General features: G+C 44.3%; 1 protein-coding gene across 1 annotated transcript in view; it reads right to left on the reverse strand.

Moving 5' to 3' along the window:
- Window positions 1-4,009: 4,009 nt before the first annotated feature.
- LOC129694912 (hydroperoxide isomerase ALOXE3-like) overlaps window positions 4,010-22,402 on the reverse strand; it is a 48,205-nt gene continuing 29,812 nt past the window's right edge. The window contains exons 11-16 of the mRNA XM_055631669.1: window positions 20,786-20,872; window positions 16,541-16,710; window positions 12,710-12,831; window positions 8,551-8,651; window positions 6,270-6,440; window positions 4,010-5,072 (exon numbers count right to left, since the gene is read on the reverse strand). Coding sequence (XP_055487644.1) covers window positions 4,893-5,072; window positions 6,270-6,440; window positions 8,551-8,651; window positions 12,710-12,831; window positions 16,541-16,710; window positions 20,786-20,872 — 831 coding nt within the window. The 3' untranslated portion in view covers window positions 4,010-4,892. The remainder of the gene's footprint in view (window positions 5,073-6,269; window positions 6,441-8,550; window positions 8,652-12,709; window positions 12,832-16,540; window positions 16,711-20,785; window positions 20,873-22,402) is intronic.

The following is a 22,402-nucleotide window of genomic DNA, read 5'->3' on the forward strand; positions in this document are numbered from 1 at the left end:
TAGGGCCGAGATGGCCTGTTTCCGTGCTGTAATTGTTATATGGTTATAAGATTTAAACAAGAGGACATGATTTGCGAATTAAGGGACAGAAGTTTAGGGATAACATGATGGGGAACTTCTTTACTCAGAGAGTGGTAGCTGTGTGGAATGAACTTCCAGTGAAAGTGGTGGAGGCTGGTTCGATTTTATCATTTAAAAATAAATTGGGTAAGTATATGGACAAGAAAGGAATGGAGGGTTATGGTCTGAGTGTAGGCAGATGGGACTAGGTGAGAGTAAGTGTTCGGCACGGACTAGAAGGGCCGAGATGGCCTGTTTCCGTGGTGTTATGGTTATATGGTTACTTGCGACAGAAATGTACAGCTTTGGAATGGGACAAAATGTGTGCTGAACATGATGCCAAGTTAAATTGATCTAATTTCCCTGTTCATGATCCATATCCCTCTATTCCTGCACTTCCATGTGCCTCTTAACCACCACTGTATTATCTGCCTCCACTAACACCCATGGCAATGCATTCCATGTCTCACCACCCATAGAAACATAGAAAATAGGCGCAGGAGGAGGCCATTCGGCCCTTCGAGCCAGCACTGCCATTCATTGTGATCATCGCTGATTGTCCACTATCAATAACCCATGCCTGCCTTCTCCCCATACCCCTCGACTCCACTAGCCACTAGAGCTCTATCTAACTCTCTCATAAACCCATCCAGTGATTTGACCTCCACTGCCCTCTGTGGCAGGGAATTCCATAAATTCACAACTCTCTGGGTGAAAAACTGTTTTCTCACCTCGGTCTTAAATGACCTCCCCTTTATTCTAAGGCTGTGGCCCCTGGTTCTGGTCTCGCCCAACATTGGGAACATTTTTCCTGCATCTAGCTTGTCCAGTCCCTTTATAATTTTATATGTTTCTATCACAACCCCCCTCGTCCTTATAAACTCCAGTGAATACAAGCCTAATCTTTTCAATCTTTCCTCATATGACAGTCCCGCCATCCCAGGGATCAATCTCGTGAACCTACGCTGCACTGCTTCAATCACAAGGATGTCCTTCCTCAAATTAGGTGACCAAAACTGTACACAATACTCCAGATGTGGTCTCACCAGAGCCCTATACAACTGCAGAAGAACTTCTATACTGAAATCCTCTTGTTATGAAGACCAACAGTCCGTTAGCTTTCTTCACTGCCTCCTGTACCTGCACGCCAACTTTCAGTGACCGCTGTACAAGGACGCCCAGGTCTCACTGCATCTCCCCCTTTACCTAACCTAACCCCATTGAGATAATAATCTGCCCCCTTGTTTTTGCCGCCAAAGTGTATAACCTCACATTTATCTATATTATACTGCATCTGCCATGCATCTGCCCACTCACTCAACCTGTCCAGGTCACACTGCAACATCCTAACATCCTCTTCACAGTTCACACTGCCACCCAGCTTTGTGTCATCCGCAAACTTGCTAGTGTTGCTCCTAATTTCCTCTTCCAAATCATTAAAAAAATGGTAAACAGCTGCAGCCCCAACACCGAGGCTTGCAGCACTCCATTCGCCACTGCCTGCCATTCTGAAAAGGACCCGTTCACTCCTACTCTTTGCTTCGGGTCTGCCAACCAATTTTCTATCCATGTCAACGCCCTACACCCAATACCATGTGCTCTAATTTTAGTCACCAGTCTACCGTGCGGGATCTTATCAAAGGATTTCTGAAAGTCTAGATACACTACATCCACTGGCACCCCTTCATCCATTTTACTTGTCACATCCTCAAAAAATTCCAGAATATTAGTCAAGCATGATTTCCCTTTCTTAAGTCCATGTTAATTTGGACTAATCCTTTTACTGCTATCCAAATGCCCCATTATTACCTCTTTAATAATTGACTCCAGTATCTTTCCCACCACCGAAGTCAGGCTAACTGGTCTGTAATTCCCCGTTTTCTCTCTCGCTCCTTTCTTGAAAAGTGGGATAACATTAGCTATCCTCCAATCCACAGGAACTGATCCTGAATCTATAGAACATTGGAAAATGATCACGAATGCGTCCACTATTTCTAGAGCCACCTCCCTGAGGACCCTGGGATGCAGACCATCAGGCCCAGGGGATTCATCATCCTTCAGTCCCATTAGCCGACCCAATACTATTTCCCGCCTAATGAAAATTTCTTTCAGTTCCTCTACCTCCTTAGATCCTCTGTCCTCCAGTACATCTGAGAGATTGTTTGTGCCTTCCTTAGTGAAGACAGATCCGAAGTACCTATTCAACTCTTCTGCCATTTCCTTGTTGCCCATATGGAAGTTTCCCCAATCCTCTGGCTTCCGGCTTCTCTTTGCCATGTTATACATCTTTTCCTTTAGTTTTATTCTATCCCTAACTTCTCTTGTCAGCCAACTCTAGCATTTTGTGACTACCTTCCGTGTAAACAAGCATCTGCAGTTACTTCCTACCTACTTTAAGTATCTCTATTGAGGAATGCTGGATGAGATCTACCATCTAATGCAATATTCCGGTAAGCATGTGTCCAGTATTTTCCACATTAACATGTCGCACTGTGTCAATTTAAGGATCTTACTTAACTCGTGCGCCTGTATCAATTCTGTTTACACAAATGCCAACAGAACAGGTAGTTTTGTTTTATGCAATTTTATTCCCAGTTCCTGACGAGAACATTAAGCATGCACCTCCATGGTGTAGCAGTTACAAGCTTTAGACAACATTCAGAATGAAAGGCAACTTTGGAATTTATATTTCATTTTAATCAATAAAAAAATAACCATTTTTGGAGAAGGAGAGACAATGCATGGGGGAGGGAAAAGCAAGCATGTTCCTCCTTGCAGGCAGAGTGGGAATGTTGCTGATTAGCAACTGAGCAACAATGAGCAAGAAAAAAAACAGCCTTCAGTATTGATCAGTAAGGACATCAAAGGTTACGGGGAGAAGGTAGGAAAGATCGATCAGCCACCATCGAATGGTGGAGCAGACTCGATGGGCTGAATGGCCTAATTCTGTTCCTGTGTCTGATGAACATGGTCTTCAGGGTGTGAATTGATCAAAGCCCCAGATTGGATCAAGAGGTCGAGTCACATAAAACCATAAGTCAGCAGGTCTGCCTGGTTTCTCCAGCGGAGAGGAGACCTCATTTCGTGCAGTGGAGTGAGGAAGAGTTTCACTCTTCACTGAGAGGGAGGTTTTATTCAATGGGAGACTGGTGGAGCAAAATGAACAGTCTCCTTGATCTGACCGAGAGCAGAGGACGTGAGAACTGGATCTAGGGCACTCTCGGTGGAGAAGATCAAATATGACAGAGGAGAAACGGGGGTAAAAAAGAGCATCTGAAAGGCACATGTGTGGAAAGTTTTGTCTGCAAAGCAGGTAATGGCAGAATACAGACACACGGCACAGAAACAGGCCCTTCGGCCCAATTACATGCTAACCAACATGCCTCGTCTACCCTGGTCCCACTTGCCTATGTTTGCACCTTATCCCTCTAAAACTTGCCTATCCACGTGCCTTTTAAACATTACTAGACCAAGTGCAGACCCGTTGGGTCTGTTCCCCCAACGTGCGGTGGGGGGGGGGGGGGGGGGAGGCGGCATGCAGCGTCACACACACTAACTATCCCCCCGCACTCACGCTAATTACCCCCCTTGATATTATATTAATATTATTAATTTGCTCCTTTTACCCCATAACCACCCTATCTACTGCCGCATAGCCCCCAACTTGCAGTCACATCTAGAGAGGGGGGGGGGCATGGGGGTAGAGAGTGAGGGCAGAGAGAGAAGGGGCAGAGACACAGAAAGAGAGAGACGCAGAGAGGGGGGCAAGAGGGATAGGGGGGTGGAGAAGAGGGAGGGTGGGTGAGGGGGGAAAGGTGGGGGAGGAGGGAAGGAGAGAGAGAGGGTGACAAAGAGAGGGGGGTGCTGAGAGGGTGGTGAGGGGGAGAGGTGGGAAAGGGGGAGGGAAGAGGGTAGGGGGTGTGGAGGGGGTTTAGAGGAGGGAGAGAGGGGATGGAGGGGGAGGAGAGTAGGTGGAGTGGAGAGGAGAGAGGAGGGAGAGGTGAGAGGGGAGGAGAGAGGATGTGTAAGAGAGAGAGAGCCTTATTACTTCAACCCAAACAACCATTCGCAGGCAGTGGTTTTTTTACTTCAAACTAACCATATATTCATTTTCAAACCACATTAAGGGTACTCAAAGTGATGTACACATTTGTTCAGTGTCATTCACAGCTCAGAATGACAGAGACTAATGGACAGAGCTCCATCTTGCAGAGACTAATTGAGGCACACCACTTCCTGGTTTATGGTCCCTCCCCCTCCCTCCAGCAGGGGCAGCAGAGAGAATGGTGAATTTTGTAAAACCATTAATATCTCTGTCATTTTTCATCGACGGGAAAAATCCTCGGCACACATGTGGCGGAGGGGGGCTCTGAGCGAGGTGGCCAAGCCACAGGTTGAGCATGTCGAGCCACATGTCAAGATCATGTGAAGCATGGAGACGCGTGTAGTTTACTAGTATCTGAAGTAATGAGCTGGAGTTCGAAGAAGATTGCCGGAACAAGTCGGAAAAACCTTGGATGTATCTTACTGTTTTATATCTACCATAAAGAAAATATTCATTAAAAGACTGTGTGCTGAAGCTTTATGAAAGGAGAATCTCTGAGGCAGCTTGCATGCGTACCGAAGATATTCCCCTTATCCCGTCTCACCCAATTAGAGGCGAGGTAGTTAATTTCCTGAAAGATTTAAAAAATCTGCCACTACAGTGTGTGCGGTGAGGATCAGAGGGCGGGAGAGATTGGCTAGTTTAAATTGGCAATGAAAGTTTTGCAGTTATAATTTTAATCTTGACGCAAAGCGTGAATCAGTTTGATGACGGTGCAATGTCGTGGTTAGACTGCCACACTATTGTCGATCAAACTGGGCAGGAGATAGGTGTAGGCCGGAGAAAGGTCCTGGTTCCTCTTTGTAATCTCCTGCTCGATCTGCAGCAGGGCTTTCTGGAAGTCTGTGATGTGCGCTCTTGCCACCAGCTCAGTGAAGCGCTCCTCCACGTACGTGCCCAGCTTGGTCTGCAGGGAGTGAAGAGACGGGTGTCCTGATCAAACCAGGGCAACAGCTCAGTACACACACACACATATACACAGAGCGTGGTTCTGGCCTTGGTACACACACAAACGTGCACTCACACACACATACACACACCCGCACACACATTGACAAATGTGCACACACATACACATAGCCACAGAAAATCATAGAGACACAGACACAAGGTAGATACGGACACACAAGTAAACACATGCACACTGATGCACACACCACCCTACTGACACCAAACACAGACATACACAAAAACATTTACACAGTCAGGTAGACACTGAAGCACACGAGCATATATACACTGACACTCACACACTGACACATATGGTGTGTATTTGCGTACAGTTTTGTTCTCCAAATCTGAGGAAGGACATTATTGCCATAGAGGGAGTGCAGAGACGGTTCACCAGACTGATTCCTGGGATGTCAGGACTGTCTTATGAAGAAAGACTGGATAGACTTGGTTTATACTCTCTAGAATTTAGAAGATTGAGAGGGGATCTTATAGAAACTTACAAAATTCTTAAGGGGTTGGACAGGCTAGATGCAGGAAGATTGGTCCCGATGTTAGGGAAGTCCAGGACAAGGGGTCACAGCTTAAGGATAAAGGGGAAATCCTTTAAAACCGAGATGAGAAGAACTTTTTTCACGCAGAGAGTGGTGAATCTCTGGAACTCTCTGCCACAGAGGGTAGTTGAGGCCAGTTCATTGGCTATATTTAAGAGGGAGTTAGATGTGGCCCTTGTGGCTAAGGGGATCAGGGGGTATGGAGAGAAGGCAGGTACGGGATACTGAGTTGGATGATCAGCCATGATCATATTGAATGGCGGTGCAGGCTCGAAGGGCCAAATGGCCAACTCCTGCACCTAATTTCTATGTTTCTATGTCATACGTGCACACACACTGACAAATACACATATAGATACACAGGTGCACACACACATGCAGACATATACGCAGACAGGCACACTTAAGACACACATAAAAATACATAGACAGACAGACAGACATACAGACTGACAGGCAGTCATACACTGGGAGACACATACACACATGTAGACACACACACACACGAACAGAAGAAATGCCAGAGACATAGAGATACAACTCTTATTCTTTTAGTGCAACATTTCTCCATTCGGCTGATCAGTTTTTCTGCTACTTACGTTAATGGGGGCTGGTTGACTGAGCAGATAGGTGGCTGTAATCACTTTTATTTTTTTAATTCCCTTGGGGAAAGTGTCGGCAATATCTGCTTCGGTGACTTGGTCCTTTTTGGTCGGTGCCGGCTTCCCCATCATGGACGGGTAGTTTTGTACACAGAAGGCCCAGTCATACTAGGGAAACAAACACAGTAGAATGCAAATGTGGGAATCTGGGGAAAACAATAGAGTCCTCGAGGTACTCAGTGGTCAGGCAGCAACTGAGGAGGGAATGGACAGACCACGTTTAAAGTTAGGACCCATAGTCATAGACATATAGCATGGAAACAGGACATTCAGCCTGAATTGCACATGCCAACAAAGATACCCCATCTACGCTATTCCCACATGCCTGCATTTGGCCCCTATCCCTCTAAATCTCCCCTATCCATGTATCAGTCTAAGTGTCTTTCCATACACTCACCACACACTGTGTGAAAAAGTTTCCCCTCACCTCAAACCCAATCCCTCTGGTTCTTGATTCCCCAACTCTGAGTAAAAGACTATGCATTCACCCTATCTATTCCTCGCATCTCCTTAAACACCTGCACTCCAAGGAATAAAGTCCTAGCCTCTCCCTCTAGCTCAGGCCCTCAAGTCCCGGCAACATCCTTGTAAATCTTCTCTGCACTCTATCTAGATGAACAATGTGCTTCCTATAGCAGGGTGACCAAAACTAAACACAATACTCCAGGTTTGGCCTCACCAACATCTTCTTCAGACAGAGAACTTTAACAGATTGGGTATACAAAATCATGAGAGGAATAGTTTGGGTAATCTTTTACCCAGTGTAGTGCAATCAAAGACCAGAGGACATAGGTTCAAGGTGAAGGGGAAAAGATTTAAAAGGAATCTGAGAGGTAACTATTTCACACAGAGGGTGGTGGGAGCATGGAACAAGCTGCCAGAGGAGGTAGTTGAGGCTGGGACTATCCTATCATTGAAGAAACAGTTGGGCAGGTACATGGATAGGACAAGTTTGGAGAGATATGGACCAAGCACAGGCAAGTGGGTCTAGGGTAGCTGGGACATTGTTGGTCGGTATGGGCGAGATGGGCCGAAGGGCCAGTTTCCACACTGTATTAATCTATGACTCTATGACTCTATACTTTGACCAGGTTCAGCAGTGGAGCCATATCTTGGCTGCACACCAGATACGTCACAGAGTGATAGTTTTGGGTCAAGTCTAAAAACAGGAAGGAATGGATGTGAGTGGACCAGGTCCAGTTGCAATCCCATCACTCTCCCCTCCCCAGTCCATCCCACCGTCCCCTCCACAGCCCTGTCCGTCCCACCGTCCCCTCCCCAGCCCTGTCCGTCCCACCTTCCCCTTCCCTCCCCAGTCCGGTCAGGGAATATGTCTGTGTTTGTTTGTTATTCATTTGTTCCGGTGAAGGCGCTGTTGCACACGGCAGCCGGCCAAGAGTCGCTTGTCTTTTTCTTTTTGTCTTCACTTCTAATTTCAAGTTTTTGTCTACCTGGTGTGTTGTGACTGTGGGCAGACCAATTTCTCTTCGGGGATGAATGAAGTTTTATGGTATCGTATGTCCTGGGGTTACCAGGAGGTGCCAGGGAACCAGGGTGGGGTAAAGTGGGGGGAAGGGTGGGGGGCAGGTAATCGATAGATTTATACTTGGGTCGGAAGAACATAATTGAAGAACACAAAGTGAAGGACACAAAAACGGAAACGTTCAGAAACCTCTGCAGGGTTCAACCAAAGTGGCAGGATGGGTTGGGAAATGGCATCTTGGAGTTGATTCATGAAATGGTGTAAAGGTGATGTTCGGCTTGGTTGGCTGGGCCATGCACTGAGGAATTGGAAGAGATGGGGGCACGCATCATTAGTGTCCAAGTTTAACTATTGTTTGATAAAGGTTATGGATTCAGAATTAGTTTTAGTTTAGAGACACGGCATGGAAGGCCCTTCGCCCCATCGAGTTCGTGCCAACCATCGATCACCCGTGCACACTAGCTCCATGTTATCCTACATTCTCATCCACTCCCTACACACTAGGGAACAATTTACACAGGGCCAATTAACCTACAAATCTGCACATCTTTGGGATGTGGGGGGAAACCGGAGCACCAGAGGAAACCCATGTGGTTACAAGGAGAACATGCAAACTCCACACAAACGGCACCCGAGGTCAGGTTCCAGACTGTGCTGGAGGCTGCTGCTATGTGGCTCACAGTCCAGTGCATTGTGTTGCATTTGGAGCATCAATTGCGTGAAATGCGAGCTGACCTGTCCAGCGTTTACTGAAGAGTGCTGTCCGGAACAGGTGAAGATGACCATGGTTAGGAACTTGATGAGTTCGGTCTTGGAGTGGAATGATGAAGGGAAGCCTAGTGAGAAAGATCAGAGGTGTTACAAGAATGAACTGGAGTCCACCAAAGCACTCGGTACGTAGAATGCAAACTGCAGCAATGAATGCATCAACTCTCTGCCGAGCAGTGTCAGCATCCCACCACCCTCTGTGAGAGAAAATAATCCCCTTCAGGTTCCTATTAAATCTCTCCCCTCTCACCTTCAACCTATATTGTCTGTTCTTGATTCCCCTACTCTGGGTACAAGACTGCATTTACCTATCTATTATCCTCATGATATTTTACACCTCTGCAACATTGCTTCTCAACTTCCTGCACTCCGAGGAATAAGGTCCTGACCTGTTCAACCTCTTCCCATAGCTCAGACACTTTAGTCCTGGCAACATTGTCGAATATCTTCTCTGCTCTCTTTCCAGCTTAACAACATATTTCCTATCACATAGAACAGTATGAAGATATATCAGTTGTCACGCTGGATGCAGAGAAGGCATTTGATCAAGTAGAATGGCAGTATTTATACAAGGTACTCCAAAAATTTAATACGAGAGAGAATTTTATTAGATGGATTAAACTACTTTACGATAGACCTAGGTCAAGAATATTAACTAACAATATGCTATCTCCAAAATTTTACTTATCAAGGGGTAATAGGCAAGGGTGTGCCTTATCACCATTGCTATTTGCCCTTATGATAGAACCGCTGGCCGAAAGGATTAGAAATCACCCGAATATTCACGGATATAACACCAAGGACTCAAAGAATAAAATTTAATTATATGCTGATGATATCCTTTTATATATTACTAATGCACAAACGAGTATACCCACCTTATTAACACTAATTGAGGAATTCGGCTCTTTTTCAGGATATAGAATAAATTGGAATAAAAGCGAAATTATGTCTTTAAAACCATAGGATTTGAGACACTTACTAAAATTCCCCTTCAAAATTGCAACAGGAAAATTCAAGTATCTGGGTATTCAAATTACGAGAAGACACAAATCATTATTTAGTGCCAATTTTATACCACTATTAAATAAACTGAATGATACGATTAAATTTTGGAAAACGCTTCCGCTCTCATTGATAGGTAGAATTAACACTATAAAAGTGACTTTCTTACCACAATTAATATATTTGTTTCAAGCGATCCCAATATATATTCGAAAATATTTTTTCAAAAAACTAGATTCCACTATCACTAATTTTATATGGGACTACAGAACACATAGAATTCAACGAAAGCATTTGTGCAAATCTAAAGAAGTTGGGGGTTTATCATTACCTAACTTTCTGTATTACTACTGGGCAGTGCATATTAAGAACATAATGTACTGGCTGGATAGTTCCACTCCGCAGTTGGAGTGGATAAGAATGGAGAAAGAGGAGTGCTACCCGCACGATATAGGAACGATCCTGCTCTCACCGATAAGATTGAATAGTATAATATATAAGAAGAACCCAATTATTCACAATATAATAAGAATTTGGAAACAAATAAAAGTATCCTTGAAATTAAATAATTTATCAGTACTAACCCCACTATTGAACAACCCCGCATTCAAACCTTCTCTCATCGACAACACATATCAACAATGGGATAGATTGGGGATTAAGAAAGTAGGGGATATGTATGAAGTGGGCAAACTGTTATCATTTCAACAATTAAAATTAAAATTTAAATTGAAGGATAATCAATATTTTAAATATATACAGGTATGTGACTTTATGAAGAAATATACACATAGATTTCAAACTATATTTTTAGATCCTTTAGAAGAAGCAATGAATATTAAGGCTGATTCACAAAAATTAATATCATACTTTTATAATAATATATTAAATAGAGAATCACCCTCAACAGAAGCATTAAGGGAAGATTGGGAACATGAGCTAATGATAAAGATCTCGAAGGATAGATGGGAAAAGTATTTGATGAATACACATAACTGTTCTATTAATGCAAGACATAATTTAATTCAATTCAAATTATTACATAGACTATATTATTCAAACACGAGGTTGAATAAATTTTATCCAAACGTCTCTCCCAGATGCGATAAATGTTTGTTTCAAAACGCTAATATAACACATTAATTTGTGGGATGTACAAAGTTGAATAAATTCTGGAGTGATATATTTGATATATTTACAAAGCTTTTCAAGTCAAGAATAGAACCCAAAACGGAATGGATTATATTTGGAATAATAGGAGAAGATACCAATTTAAATAAAGATCAAAATGTTTTTTTTAATTATGGGTTAATAATTGGAAAGAAATTGATACTTAAATTTTGGAAAAATACAACCATACCAACTGTTAAAATGTGGATTAGGAATATGATGGACATAGCACGCCTTGAAGAAATGAGACTCCGACTAATAGATAAATATGACCAATTCTTAAGGAGTTGGTCTGCTTTCATCGACTTTTTGGAATCATGTGATGCAGCAGTACCGTAAAGATTGCTGATTTCAGTTCATGACGCGGATAGATCTACATCTCCGAATACAGATTTGAAAAATTCTCTTTTAAGGGGCCTTCTCTTCTATTTCTACTTTCCACTTTCTCTCTTTCTTTTTTATTTTTTATATACACACTTCACGTTTTTCTACTCTCTACCATCTATTTTTCCACTTTTTCCTCTTTCTATTGTTTTATTTTTCTTGTCTTGCTTACTTCCTTCTCATAACATAAAATTAGAGGTTGTACATAGAATGGATTACGGTATTACATAGTTGGCACCTAATATTAGGTTCCACTGTACTGTTTTGTGCTGTATTAACTTCTAATAAAATAAACAAAACAAAACAAGAAATGAAAAAAAAACAACAAAAAAAAACAACAACATATTTCCTATCACATAGAACAGTAGAGCACAGTAGCAGGTCCTTCAGCAAATAATGTCTATACTCAACATGATGCAAAAATCAATATTTATTTGCCTGCACGTAATCTATATCCATGCACATCCATGTACCTGTCCAGAATTCAAGGGGATATCTGAAGAGAGTCGCTAACACAAAGCTAACGGCATGGTCTAGTTCTGTCAATAGGGGCGGCACGGTGGTGCAGCGGGAAAGTTGCTGCCTTACAGTGCTTGCAGTGCCAGAGACCCGGGTTCGATCCTCACTACAGGTGCTGTCTGTGCGGAGTTTGTACGTTATCCCTGTGAAAGCGTGGGGTTTCGCCCAGATCTTCCTCCCACACTCTAAAGACGTGCAGGTATGTAGTTTAATTGTCTTGGTAGAAGTGCAAATTGTCCCTAGTATATGGTAGGATAGTGCTAGTGTGCGGGGATCGCTGGCCGACTCGGACTCGGTGCGTCAAAGGGACTGTTTCCGTGTTGTCACTCCAAGCTAAACTAAATATTTGTCCCAGGTTCAGTGCATATAATGTTATATCTTGTAAAATGTTTTACCCCCTTGCAGTTTCGTCCCAGCTGTAATTAGGCAACTGGATGGTCATCAACCAACTGGAGTGCAGTCATGACCTCCCATCTACCTCATTGGAGATCTTTGAACTGTCTTTAATCGGACTCAGAATTCAATGTTATATCTTTGCTCTGGGTGATGTCCCGTTTATCTGTGTACTGCCTGATTGTATTCATGTATAGTCTTTACTATGACTGGATAGCATGTAAACAAAAGCTTTTCACTCAACCTCAGTACACATGACAATAGTAAACTAAACAAAACCAACTGAGTTTATAAAACCATGAGAGGCATAGAGAGGTCACAATCTCTCCCCAGGGTAGGGGAGTCTAAAACTAGAGGGCACATGGATAAGGGGAGAGGGGAGGAAGTTAGAGGGCACGGCCTCCTTGATTGTCTGCCCCAGAGCTCAGTGACAGGACAGAGAGATACATTTTTCATTAGTGCGGGTGTCAGCAGTAATGGGGAGAAGGCAGGAGAATGGGGTTAGGAGGGAGAGATAGATCAGTCCTGATTGAATGATGGAGTTGACGATGTGCCGAATGGCCTAATTCTACTCCTATCACTGATGACCTTATGAGGACTGGATGTCAACAGCGGTCGATCGACTCTGATCAACACGTCGAGATTTGAAGAGTACCTGACGATTGCTTGGCCAATAATCCTTCGGTGAAGATCTCCTTCACCCAGTCTTGAAGTTCTGTATCACTCTGGACACTTGCATCGTTCTCATAGTAAAGGTGAATGATGTTTTCTGTAAACCTTTGAAGGAAGGAAGGAGAGTGTTTATGGAGGGATGGTGGAGAAAACTCAAGACCACTGTTGGATTTACTTCTGTACAGGGGAGCAAGAGGATGAAAACACCGAGGAGCTGTGAGTGAGTGACAAGATGCAACGGGCGAGGAGAGGGGAGGTAATGAGGGAGGGAAGGGCAGGTCAGAGGGTGGGAGAGGTTAATCAGGATGGGCTGAGTTATAGAAGGACTAGTGGATAAGGATATCAAACAAATGGCTGGAGTAACGATCAAAGGGAAGGTTTACCCAGTTGGGCCCCTCCCCGCACAAGTTTGTTCAAGTTCAAGTGAGTTTATTGTCATGTGTCCCTGAGACCATCTTCCCAGAGGCCATTCGGACTGTAAATGCCTATCTCACCAGGGACTAACTCTACTGAAAGTTTTTCCTTCCATTATTTATTATGTAAAAGAATATGTGTGTTATGATTGTGTTTATAGTTTGTTTGGTTGTTTGTCTTTTGCACAAAAGTCCACGAGCATTGCCACTTTCATTTCACTGCACATCTCGTATGTGTATGTGACAAATAAACTTGACTTGACTTGACTACAGGACAATGAAATTCTTGCTTTGCTTCAGCACACAGAGCATAGTAGGCATTTACTACAAAACTGATAAGTGTGTCCATATACCATAATATAAATATATACACACATGAATAAATAAACTGATAAAGTGCAAATAACAGAAAATGGGTGATTAATAATCAGAGTTTTGTCCGAGCCAGGTTTAATAGCCTGATGGCTGTGGGGAAGTAGCTATTCCTGAACCTGGTTGTTGCAGTCTTCAGGCTCCTGTACCTTCTACCTGAAGGTAGCAGGGAGATCAGTGTGTGGCCAGGATGGTGTGGGTCTTTGATGATACTGCCAGCCTTTTTGAGGCAGCGACTGTGATAAATCCCCTCGATGGAAGGAAGGTCAGAGCCGATGATGGACTGGGCCGTGTTTACTACTTTTTGTAGTCTTTACCTCTCCAGGGCGCTCAAATTGCTGAACCAAGCCATGACGCAACCGGTCAGCATGCTCTCTACTGTGCACCTGTAGAAGTTAGAGAGAGTCTTCCTTGATAAACCGACTCTCCGTAATCTTCTCAGGAAATAGAGACGCTGATGAGCTTTCTGATAATTGCATTAGTGTTCTCAGAGCAGGAAAGATCTTCAGAGATGTGCACGCCCAGGAATTTGAAGCTCTTGACCCTTTCAACCATCGACTCGTTGATATAAATGGGGCTGTGGGTCCCCCTCCTACTCCTTCCAAAGTCCACAATCAGTTCCTTGGTTTTGCTGGTGTTGAGGGCCAGGTTATTGCACTGTCACCATATGCACAGTTGCTCGATCTCTCGTCTATACTCTGACTCATCCCCATCAGTGATACACCCCACAACAGTGGTGTCGTCAGCGATCTTGATGATGGAGTTCGCACTGTGACTGGCTACACAGTCATGAGTATAGAGTGAGTACAGCAGGGGGCTGAGCACGCAGCCTTGAGGTGGTCCTGTGCTGATTGTTATCGAGGCTGATACATTTCCACCAATACGAACAGACTGTGGTCTGTGAATGAGGAAGTCGAGGATCCAATTGCAGAGGGATGCGCAGAGACCCAGTTCTGCGAGTTTGGTAACAAGCTTGGTGGGGATGATTGTGTTAAATGCCGAGCTGTAATCGATGTATAACAGCCTGACATATGAGTTTTTGTTGTCCAAGTGGTCCAGAGCGGAGTGGAGGGCCAGCGAGATCGTATCCACCGTTGATCTGTTGTGGCGGTAAGCGAACTGCAGTGGGTCCAGGTTTTTGTCGAGGTAGGAGTTGATTTGCCCCATGATCAACCTCTCATAGAAACATAGAAACATAGAAATTAGGTGCAGGAGTAGGCCATTCGGCCCTTCGAGCCTGCACCGCCATTCAATATGATCATGGCTGATCATCCAACTCAGTATCCCGTACCTGCCTTCTCTCCATACCCCCTGATCCCCTTAGCCACAAGGGCCACATCTAACTCCCTCTTAAATATAGCCAATGAACTGGCCTCAACTACCCTCTGTGGCAGAGAGTTCCAGAGATTAACCACTCTCTGTGTGAAAAAAGTTCTTCTCATCTCGGTTTTAAAGGATTTCCCCTTTATCCTTAAGCTGTGACCCCTTGTCCTGGACTTCCCTAACATCGGGAACAATCTTCCTGCATCTAGCCTGTCCAACCCCTTAAGAATTTTGTAGGTTTCTATAAGATCCCCTCTCAATCTCCTAAATTGTAGAGAGTATAAACCAAGTCTATCCAGTCTTTCTTCATAAGACAGTCCTGACATCCCAGGAATCAGCCTGGTGAACCGTCTCTGCACTCCCTCTATGGCAATAATGTCCTTCCTCAGATTTGGAGACCAAAACTCCAGGTGTGGTCTCACCAAGACCCTGTACAACTGCAGTAGAACCTCCCTGCTCCTATACTCAAATCCTTTTGCTATGAAAGCTAACATACCATTTGCTTTCTTCACTGCCTGCTGCACCTGCATGCCTACTTTCAATGACTGGTGTACCATGACACCCAGGTCTCGCTGCATCTCCCCTTTTCCTAGTCGGCCACCATTTAGATAATAGTCTGCTTTCCTGTTTTTGCCACCAAAATGGATAACCTCACATTTATCCACATTATACTGCATCTGCCAAACATTTGCCCACTCACCCAGCCTATCCAAGTCACCTTGCAGTCTCCTAGCATCCTCCTCACAGCTAACACTGCCCCTCAGCTTAGTGTCATCCGCAAACTTGGAGATATTGCCTTCAATTCCCTCATCCAGATCATTAATATATATTGTAAATAGCTGGGGTCCCAGCACTGAGCCTTGCGGTACCCCACTAGTCACTGCCTGCCATTGTGAAAAGGACCCGTTTACTCCTACACTTTGCTTCCTGTTTGCCAGCCAGTTCTCTATCCACATCAATGCTGAACCCACAATGCCGTGTGCTTTAAGGAAAAGTTGTTCACTTTTAGAAAGTGGACCAGTATAGCTCTGGAACCGGCTCCCTGGCCCACACTGTTGTTTATGCCGAACATGATGCCAAGTTTAACTAACCCATTGTGCCTGCACTTGAATCAAAGCCCTCCATTTGCTGCCCCTCACAAATTGCTATCGCAGCTCGGGAATAGACCCTTTGAACTGATGGCTGTGCGTCTCCGCTTACACCGTGTGCCTGGGGATTCTCACACACCGCTATGATGACTATTTAACTTTATGTTTAATCTTCATGTAGTTCTGTACATTGTTGTTTTTTTGTATGACTGTATGGTAAATCACATTTAAACTGTACCTTGGTGCATGTGACAATAACGGACCTTTGACCCAACATCCACGCTGACCAAGATGACCAAAATGCCCCATGCCCAAAGATAACACCCTCAGGCAACTCTACCGCTGTACCACTATGCTGCCCGCTACATGCTGGCAATTCCCTGTGTTAGATCGGTATCCATCTACACCTTGCAGAAACGCTACTGAAAGGCAGTGATTGTACATGGCCTCAGCACCACCTCAGGTATTAGTCACTGCTCAGTGGATGGGGTGTGTGTGGAGCAGGACTCACTTCTACCAACCCCTTGTCCCCTCAATGACTGTAAAGGGCTTTAATAGTCGAGGCTGTGTCAGATGTAAGCAGGGGAGACATATGAGGCAGGGTTAGGGGTCTCTCACTTGTTGATGGCCTGCCAGATCTTCTGAGCATCATCTCTGAAGTAATAATTGGGGATCTTTTCCACTCGTCGAGCAGCCAGATTGTCAGGGAGACACATGGATTCGTAGGTAGCGCGCTCCAGACCGCGCTGCAAGATCTCCACAGTGGCAGTCCCTCCGGAAGAGAATGCCTGGAACAACAGATGAAATAACTCAGTAGAGTTCTATAGGATCCTATCTATTCCGACTCCTTTCCTGAAATGCTGCCTGTCCCGCTGAGTTACTCCAGCATTTTGTGTCTTCAGTGTAAACCAGCATCTGTAGTTCCTTCCTACACGACTCTGTAGGACTTTGGTCAGGTCACATTCGGAGTGTTGTGTGCAGTTCTGGTCGCCCCATTACAGGAAAGATGTGGAGGCTTTGGGGAGGGTACCAAGTAGGTTTACCAGAATACTGCCTGGATTAGAGGCTGTCAGTTACAAGGGAGAGGTTGGAAAGACTTGGATTGTTTTCTCTGCAGTGTTGGAGTTTGAGGGGAGACCTGATAGAAGTAGGTAACATTATGAGAGGCATAGATAGGTTAGAGTTAGACAGTCAGAACCATTTTCCCAGGTTGGAAATATCCAACACTGGAGGGCGGTAGAGGTTAGGATGAGAATAAGAGGTTAAGGTGAGAGGGGGGAAAAGTTTAATAGTGGGACCAGGCTCGGCGATTGTTTCACTGAACACCTCTGCTCAGTCCGCCTAAACCTACCTAATCTCCCAGTTCCTCAGCACTTTAACTCCCCCTCCCATTCTCACACTGACCTTTTCTGGCCTGGGCCACCTCCATTGTCAGAGTGAGGCCCAGCGCAAATTGGAGGAACAGCACCTCATATTTTGCTTGGGCAGTTTACACCCCAGCGGTATCACTATTGACTTCCCCAGGGAGTTATTCCAATATTTTGTGTCTATCTAAAGTTTAATGGATATGTGCAAGCCAGGTTTTTGTTACACAGGGAGAGGTGGGGGCCAGGAATGGTGGTGGAGGCAGATACGATAGTCGTTTAAGATAAACATACACTGTAGAAATGCAGTATGTTTGCATTATGTTTGGTCTAAACATTGTGGGCTGCAGGGCCGTTCCCTTGCTGCACTGTTCTATGATACCTGAGCAGTTCCTTCTGAAGTAGGGTCCCAACCCGAAGAGTTGTCTGTCCATTCCCTCCCTCCACAGATGTTGCCTGACCCAGAGTTCCTCCAGCACTTGGTGTCTTCCATGTCATATATTCCTTTGTTCCCTGGAAATAGTTTTTTTTAATGGAATGCACGCTGTATTTAAGAATTAAGAATGAGTGTGGCACAGTTGCGCAGCAAGTAGAGCTGCTGCCTCACAACGCCAGAGCACAGGTCCCGTCCATTCTGACTACGGGTGCTGTCTTTGTGGAGTTTGCACTTTCTGCCTAGGTTTCCTCCAGGTGCTCAGGTTTTCTCCCATATCCCAAAGACGGGCAGGTTTGTAGGTCCATTGGCCTCTGTAAATTGCCCCCTAGTGTGTAGGGAGTGGATGAGAAAGTGGAATGATGTAGAACTAGTGTGAAGGGGTGATCAACGTGAACTCAGTGGGCTGCATCTAAATTAAATTATGAATTCTTTCTTTAAATGTTTGCAGTCATTAATCCTGTGCAAAGCTGCAAATCTAATTACCAGGAACTGAGTAATTAACTGAAAGAGCCAGGATGTTGGTTCTCAGAAAGGACAGGGTGAGGGGTGAGGGGGATACCCACTGAACACTCCTCCGCTTCTCCTTTAGAGCCCAGGCCAGCACTGAAAGTGTCACCACAGGATGGGTGCAGGTGGGCAGGCTGGCTTTGATCCAAGTCATTGGGTATTTTTGAAGCGGATTGGATTGACGAATTCTTCATTGGTAAGGGTGTCAAAGGTTACAGTGATAGGCAGGAGAATGGGGTTGAGAGAGAAATACAAAGACAGATCGGCCATTATAAAAGGGTGTGGGTAATTCATTCAATGGGCTAAACAGTCCAATTCTACTCCTACATCTGATGGTCTTATGTAGACCACATCCAAGTGTCGGATAGTGTCTCTATCATTTTAGGTAACTACTAAAAAAAAACCTCACCCCTCCTTCTTTTGTTTTCACATTGTCTCTAAGACCAAAGTTGGACCCTTGAAGACCAAAAAATGTGAATTTATTATGGGGAACAAGGAAATGGCTGATGAGTTGAACAGGTACTTTGGATCTGTCTTCACTAAGGAGGACACACACAATCGTCCTGATATATTAGTGGCCAGAGGATCTGGGGTGATCGAGGAACTGAAGGAAATCCACATTAGGCAGGAAATGGTGTTGGATAGGACTGAAGACTGATAAATCCCGAGGTCCCGATGGTCTGCACCCCAGGAAACTTAAGGAAGTGGCTCTAGAAATCGTGGATGCATTGGTGATAATTTTCCAATGTTCTATTCAGGATCAGAATCAGTTCCTGTGGATTGGAGGGTAGCTAATGTTATCCCACTTTTTAAAAAATGCGGGAGAGGGAAAACGGGGAATTATAGACCAGTTAGCCTGACATCGGTGGTGGGGAAGATGCTGGAGTCAATTATAAAAGATGAGATAGCAGTAACAGGATCGGTCCGAGTCAGCATGGAATTACGAAAGGGAAATCATGCTTGACTAGTCTTTTGGAATTTTTTGAAGATGCCACTAGGAAAATGGGAGAGTCAGTGGATGTAGTGTACCTGGACTTTCAGAAAGCATTTGATAAGGTCCCACATAGGAGATTAGTGGGCAAAATTAGGGCACATGGTATTGGGGGTAGAGTGCTGACAAGGATAGAGAAATGGTTGGCAGATAGGAAACACAGAGTAGGGATTAACGGGTCCCTTTAAGAATGGCAGGCAGTGACTAGTGGTGTACCGCAAGGCTCGGTGCTGAGCTATATGCATACATGCTATACATCAAGGATGAAGGGATTCAAGTAACATTAGCAAATTTGCAGATGACACAAAGCTGGGTGGCAGTGTGAACTGTGAGGAGGATGCTATGAGAATGCAGGGTGACTTGGACATGTTGAGGGAGTGGGCAGTTGCATGGCAGATGAAGCTTCATGCGGATAAATGTGAGGTGATCCACTTTGGTAGCAAAAACTGGAAGGCATATTGCTATCTAAATAGCGTCAAGTTTGGGAAAAAGAAGTACAACGGGATCTGGGGTTCCTTATACATCAGTCTATGAAAGTAAGCATGCAAGTACAGCAGGCAGTGATAAAAGCAAATGGCATGTTGGCCTTTATAATAAGAGTAATCGAATATAGGAGCAAAGAGGTCCTCCTGCAGTTGTACAGATCTCTAGTGAGAGCACACCCAGAGTATTGTGTGCAGTTTTCGTCCCCTAATTTGAGGAAGGACATTCTTGATATTGAGTAAGTGCAGCGTAGGTTTACAAGGTTAATTCCCAGGATGGCGAGACTGTCATATGCTGACAGAATGGAGCAGCTGGGCTTGTACACTCTGGAGTTTAGAAGGATGAGAGGGTATCTCATTGAAACATATAAGATTGTTCAGGGTTTGGACACGCTAGAGGCAGGAAACATGTTCCCGATTTTGAGGGTGTCTAGAACCAGGGGCCACAGTTTAAGAATAAGTAGTAAGCCATTTAGAACAGAGCCGAGGAAACACTTTTTCTCACAGAGAGTGGTGAGTCTGTAGATTTCTCTGCTTCAGAGGGCGGTGGAGGCAGGTTCTCTGGATGCTTTCAAGAGAGAGCTAGATAGGACTCTTAAAAATAGCATAGTCATGGGATATGGGGAGAAGGCATGAACGTGGTACTAATTGGGGATGATAGAAACAGAAACATAGAAATTAGGTGCAGGAGTAGGCCATTCGGCCCTTCGAGCCTGCACCGCCATTCAATATGATCATGGCTGATCATCCAACTCAGTATCCCGTACCTGCCTTTTCTCCATACCCTCTGATCCCCTTGGCCACAAGGGCCACATCTAACTCCCTCTTAAATATAGCCAATGAACTGGCCTCGACTACCCTCTGTGGCAGAGAGTTTCAGCCATGATCATCTATGTTTCTATGATCAAATTGAATGGCGGTGCTGCCTCGAAGGGCCGCATGGCCTACTCCTGCACCTATTGTCTATTGTCAAATGATTGTTTTGTGTCGTATGATTCGACAAGTCTATGACTGAAATATGGGTTTCTGAACAGCCAATACATCCTAAATACTTCCAATAAAAATCTGGAATATCAGGCTCACCTGATCAAAGATGCCACCTTCGGAGATAAGGAGATCCCTCGCTGCAATATTGATGTGCAACGTATATTTCACATGAGGCATCAAAAGCTGAAATGAGAAAAGTTTGAAGTAACTTTGAGCAACTTTATGCAAGATAAAGATAAACTTCACCGTCAGTTAAAGTGTTGAAGGGTGTGTGAAGCGCCTCGGATGTAGGTGGGAGGGGACTGGACAAGGGGTTGGGGGGGATAGGATGGAATCAAGGAGATGAGCTCTGTGGGGGAAAGAACAGGCAGAGACAATGCGTCTGGCAGGGACAGTCCTGCTTGTAAATAGATAACGGCTTGGTGTTGGGGTCCATCTATGGGTCACGGTCAAGCGGTGCCTATGTGGAGGTGCCTTAGAGTGTGCGCCTGGCCTCAGCACTGTGGAGCTGTCCAGACATGAAATGTTCCCTCTCAATGTTACTCAAGAGATGCTGCCTGACCCGCTGAGTTACTCCAGCACTCTGTGAAATGTCACCAGCCTAGGTTCCTCCAGAGATGCTGCCAAAAGGCACTGAGTTACTCCAGCACTTTGTGTCCTTCACCACCAGTCAGTTAAGTGACTTGTTGAGAGGGATGGCCACAGGGGAGAAGTACCGTCCCAAATCCGGCCCCATGAAGTAGGTATGTTACAAAACTTACCTTCAGCGTAATTTGCCACTGGCCGTGTGCGCGATTTTGGCGCGTTTGAGGGGGCGGGCAGGGTTAAAACGGGGTTTTTTCCGACCTGGTCCTGAATTATATTTGTTGGAGTGTAAGATTTTGTTAAAGAATCGTTCCTACCGCCGTTCTGTGTATTTAAAAAAAAAATTCACCCGACAAGTTAATCGCTGGAATGATTTTAAAAGCAGCTTCTGAAGCCGTCAATGCCGACAACTGGGACGGATTTTATGGAGGACCAGGTAAAATAAAGTAGTTTATTTTTATGTATAAAAGTGTTTCTTAAGATGTATTTAATTCCCATTTTAAGTTGCGAAACAGTGATTTTTCCCCCCGACAGTGTATTTGCTGCAGATATGGGGGTATACAGTGGCTTGCAAAAGTTTTCATACCCCTTGAACTTTTCCAAAAGTTCAAGGGGTATGGATACTTTTGTAAGGCACTGTAAATTCACCGCAACCTCAACGTTCTAAATGGTCCCGTTCCAGAATATCCCAATCGCAAGCTGATTTAAATGGCCATTAATTTACAGGTATTAAACATTAAATTCCTTCCATTTGGCCTATAAACCCATGACAATGAGATTTAAAAACTATGTTATATTCTGAATTCTTGTGTGAATGTTATTTGGACACTTAGGCTATTTAAAAATTTTAATCCATTCTTAAGAAATGGATAGATGTTTAGATCTAGTAATTGAATTTTGTAATTAGCTACAATTAGGTAACTAACTAATTATATGCTTTAATTTTTAGTCATCTAAGCAAGATTGCTTCATATTTGTTTCAGAATGCTTCAATCTATAATAACTGAAAATTTATTTCAGTTCTCTTAAATTTTACGAAAGTTATCGGCCTTTAAATGTTCTCGATCACATCTTTTGTGTTAAGTCAATGAAAAATTTCCGATGCCAATTTCCGAGTATGATAATAGC

This window comes from Leucoraja erinacea, unplaced genomic scaffold, assembly GCF_028641065.1.
Source record: "Leucoraja erinacea ecotype New England unplaced genomic scaffold, Leri_hhj_1 Leri_856S, whole genome shotgun sequence".
In the NCBI taxonomy this organism is placed as follows: Eukaryota; Metazoa; Chordata; class Chondrichthyes; order Rajiformes; family Rajidae; genus Leucoraja; species Leucoraja erinaceus.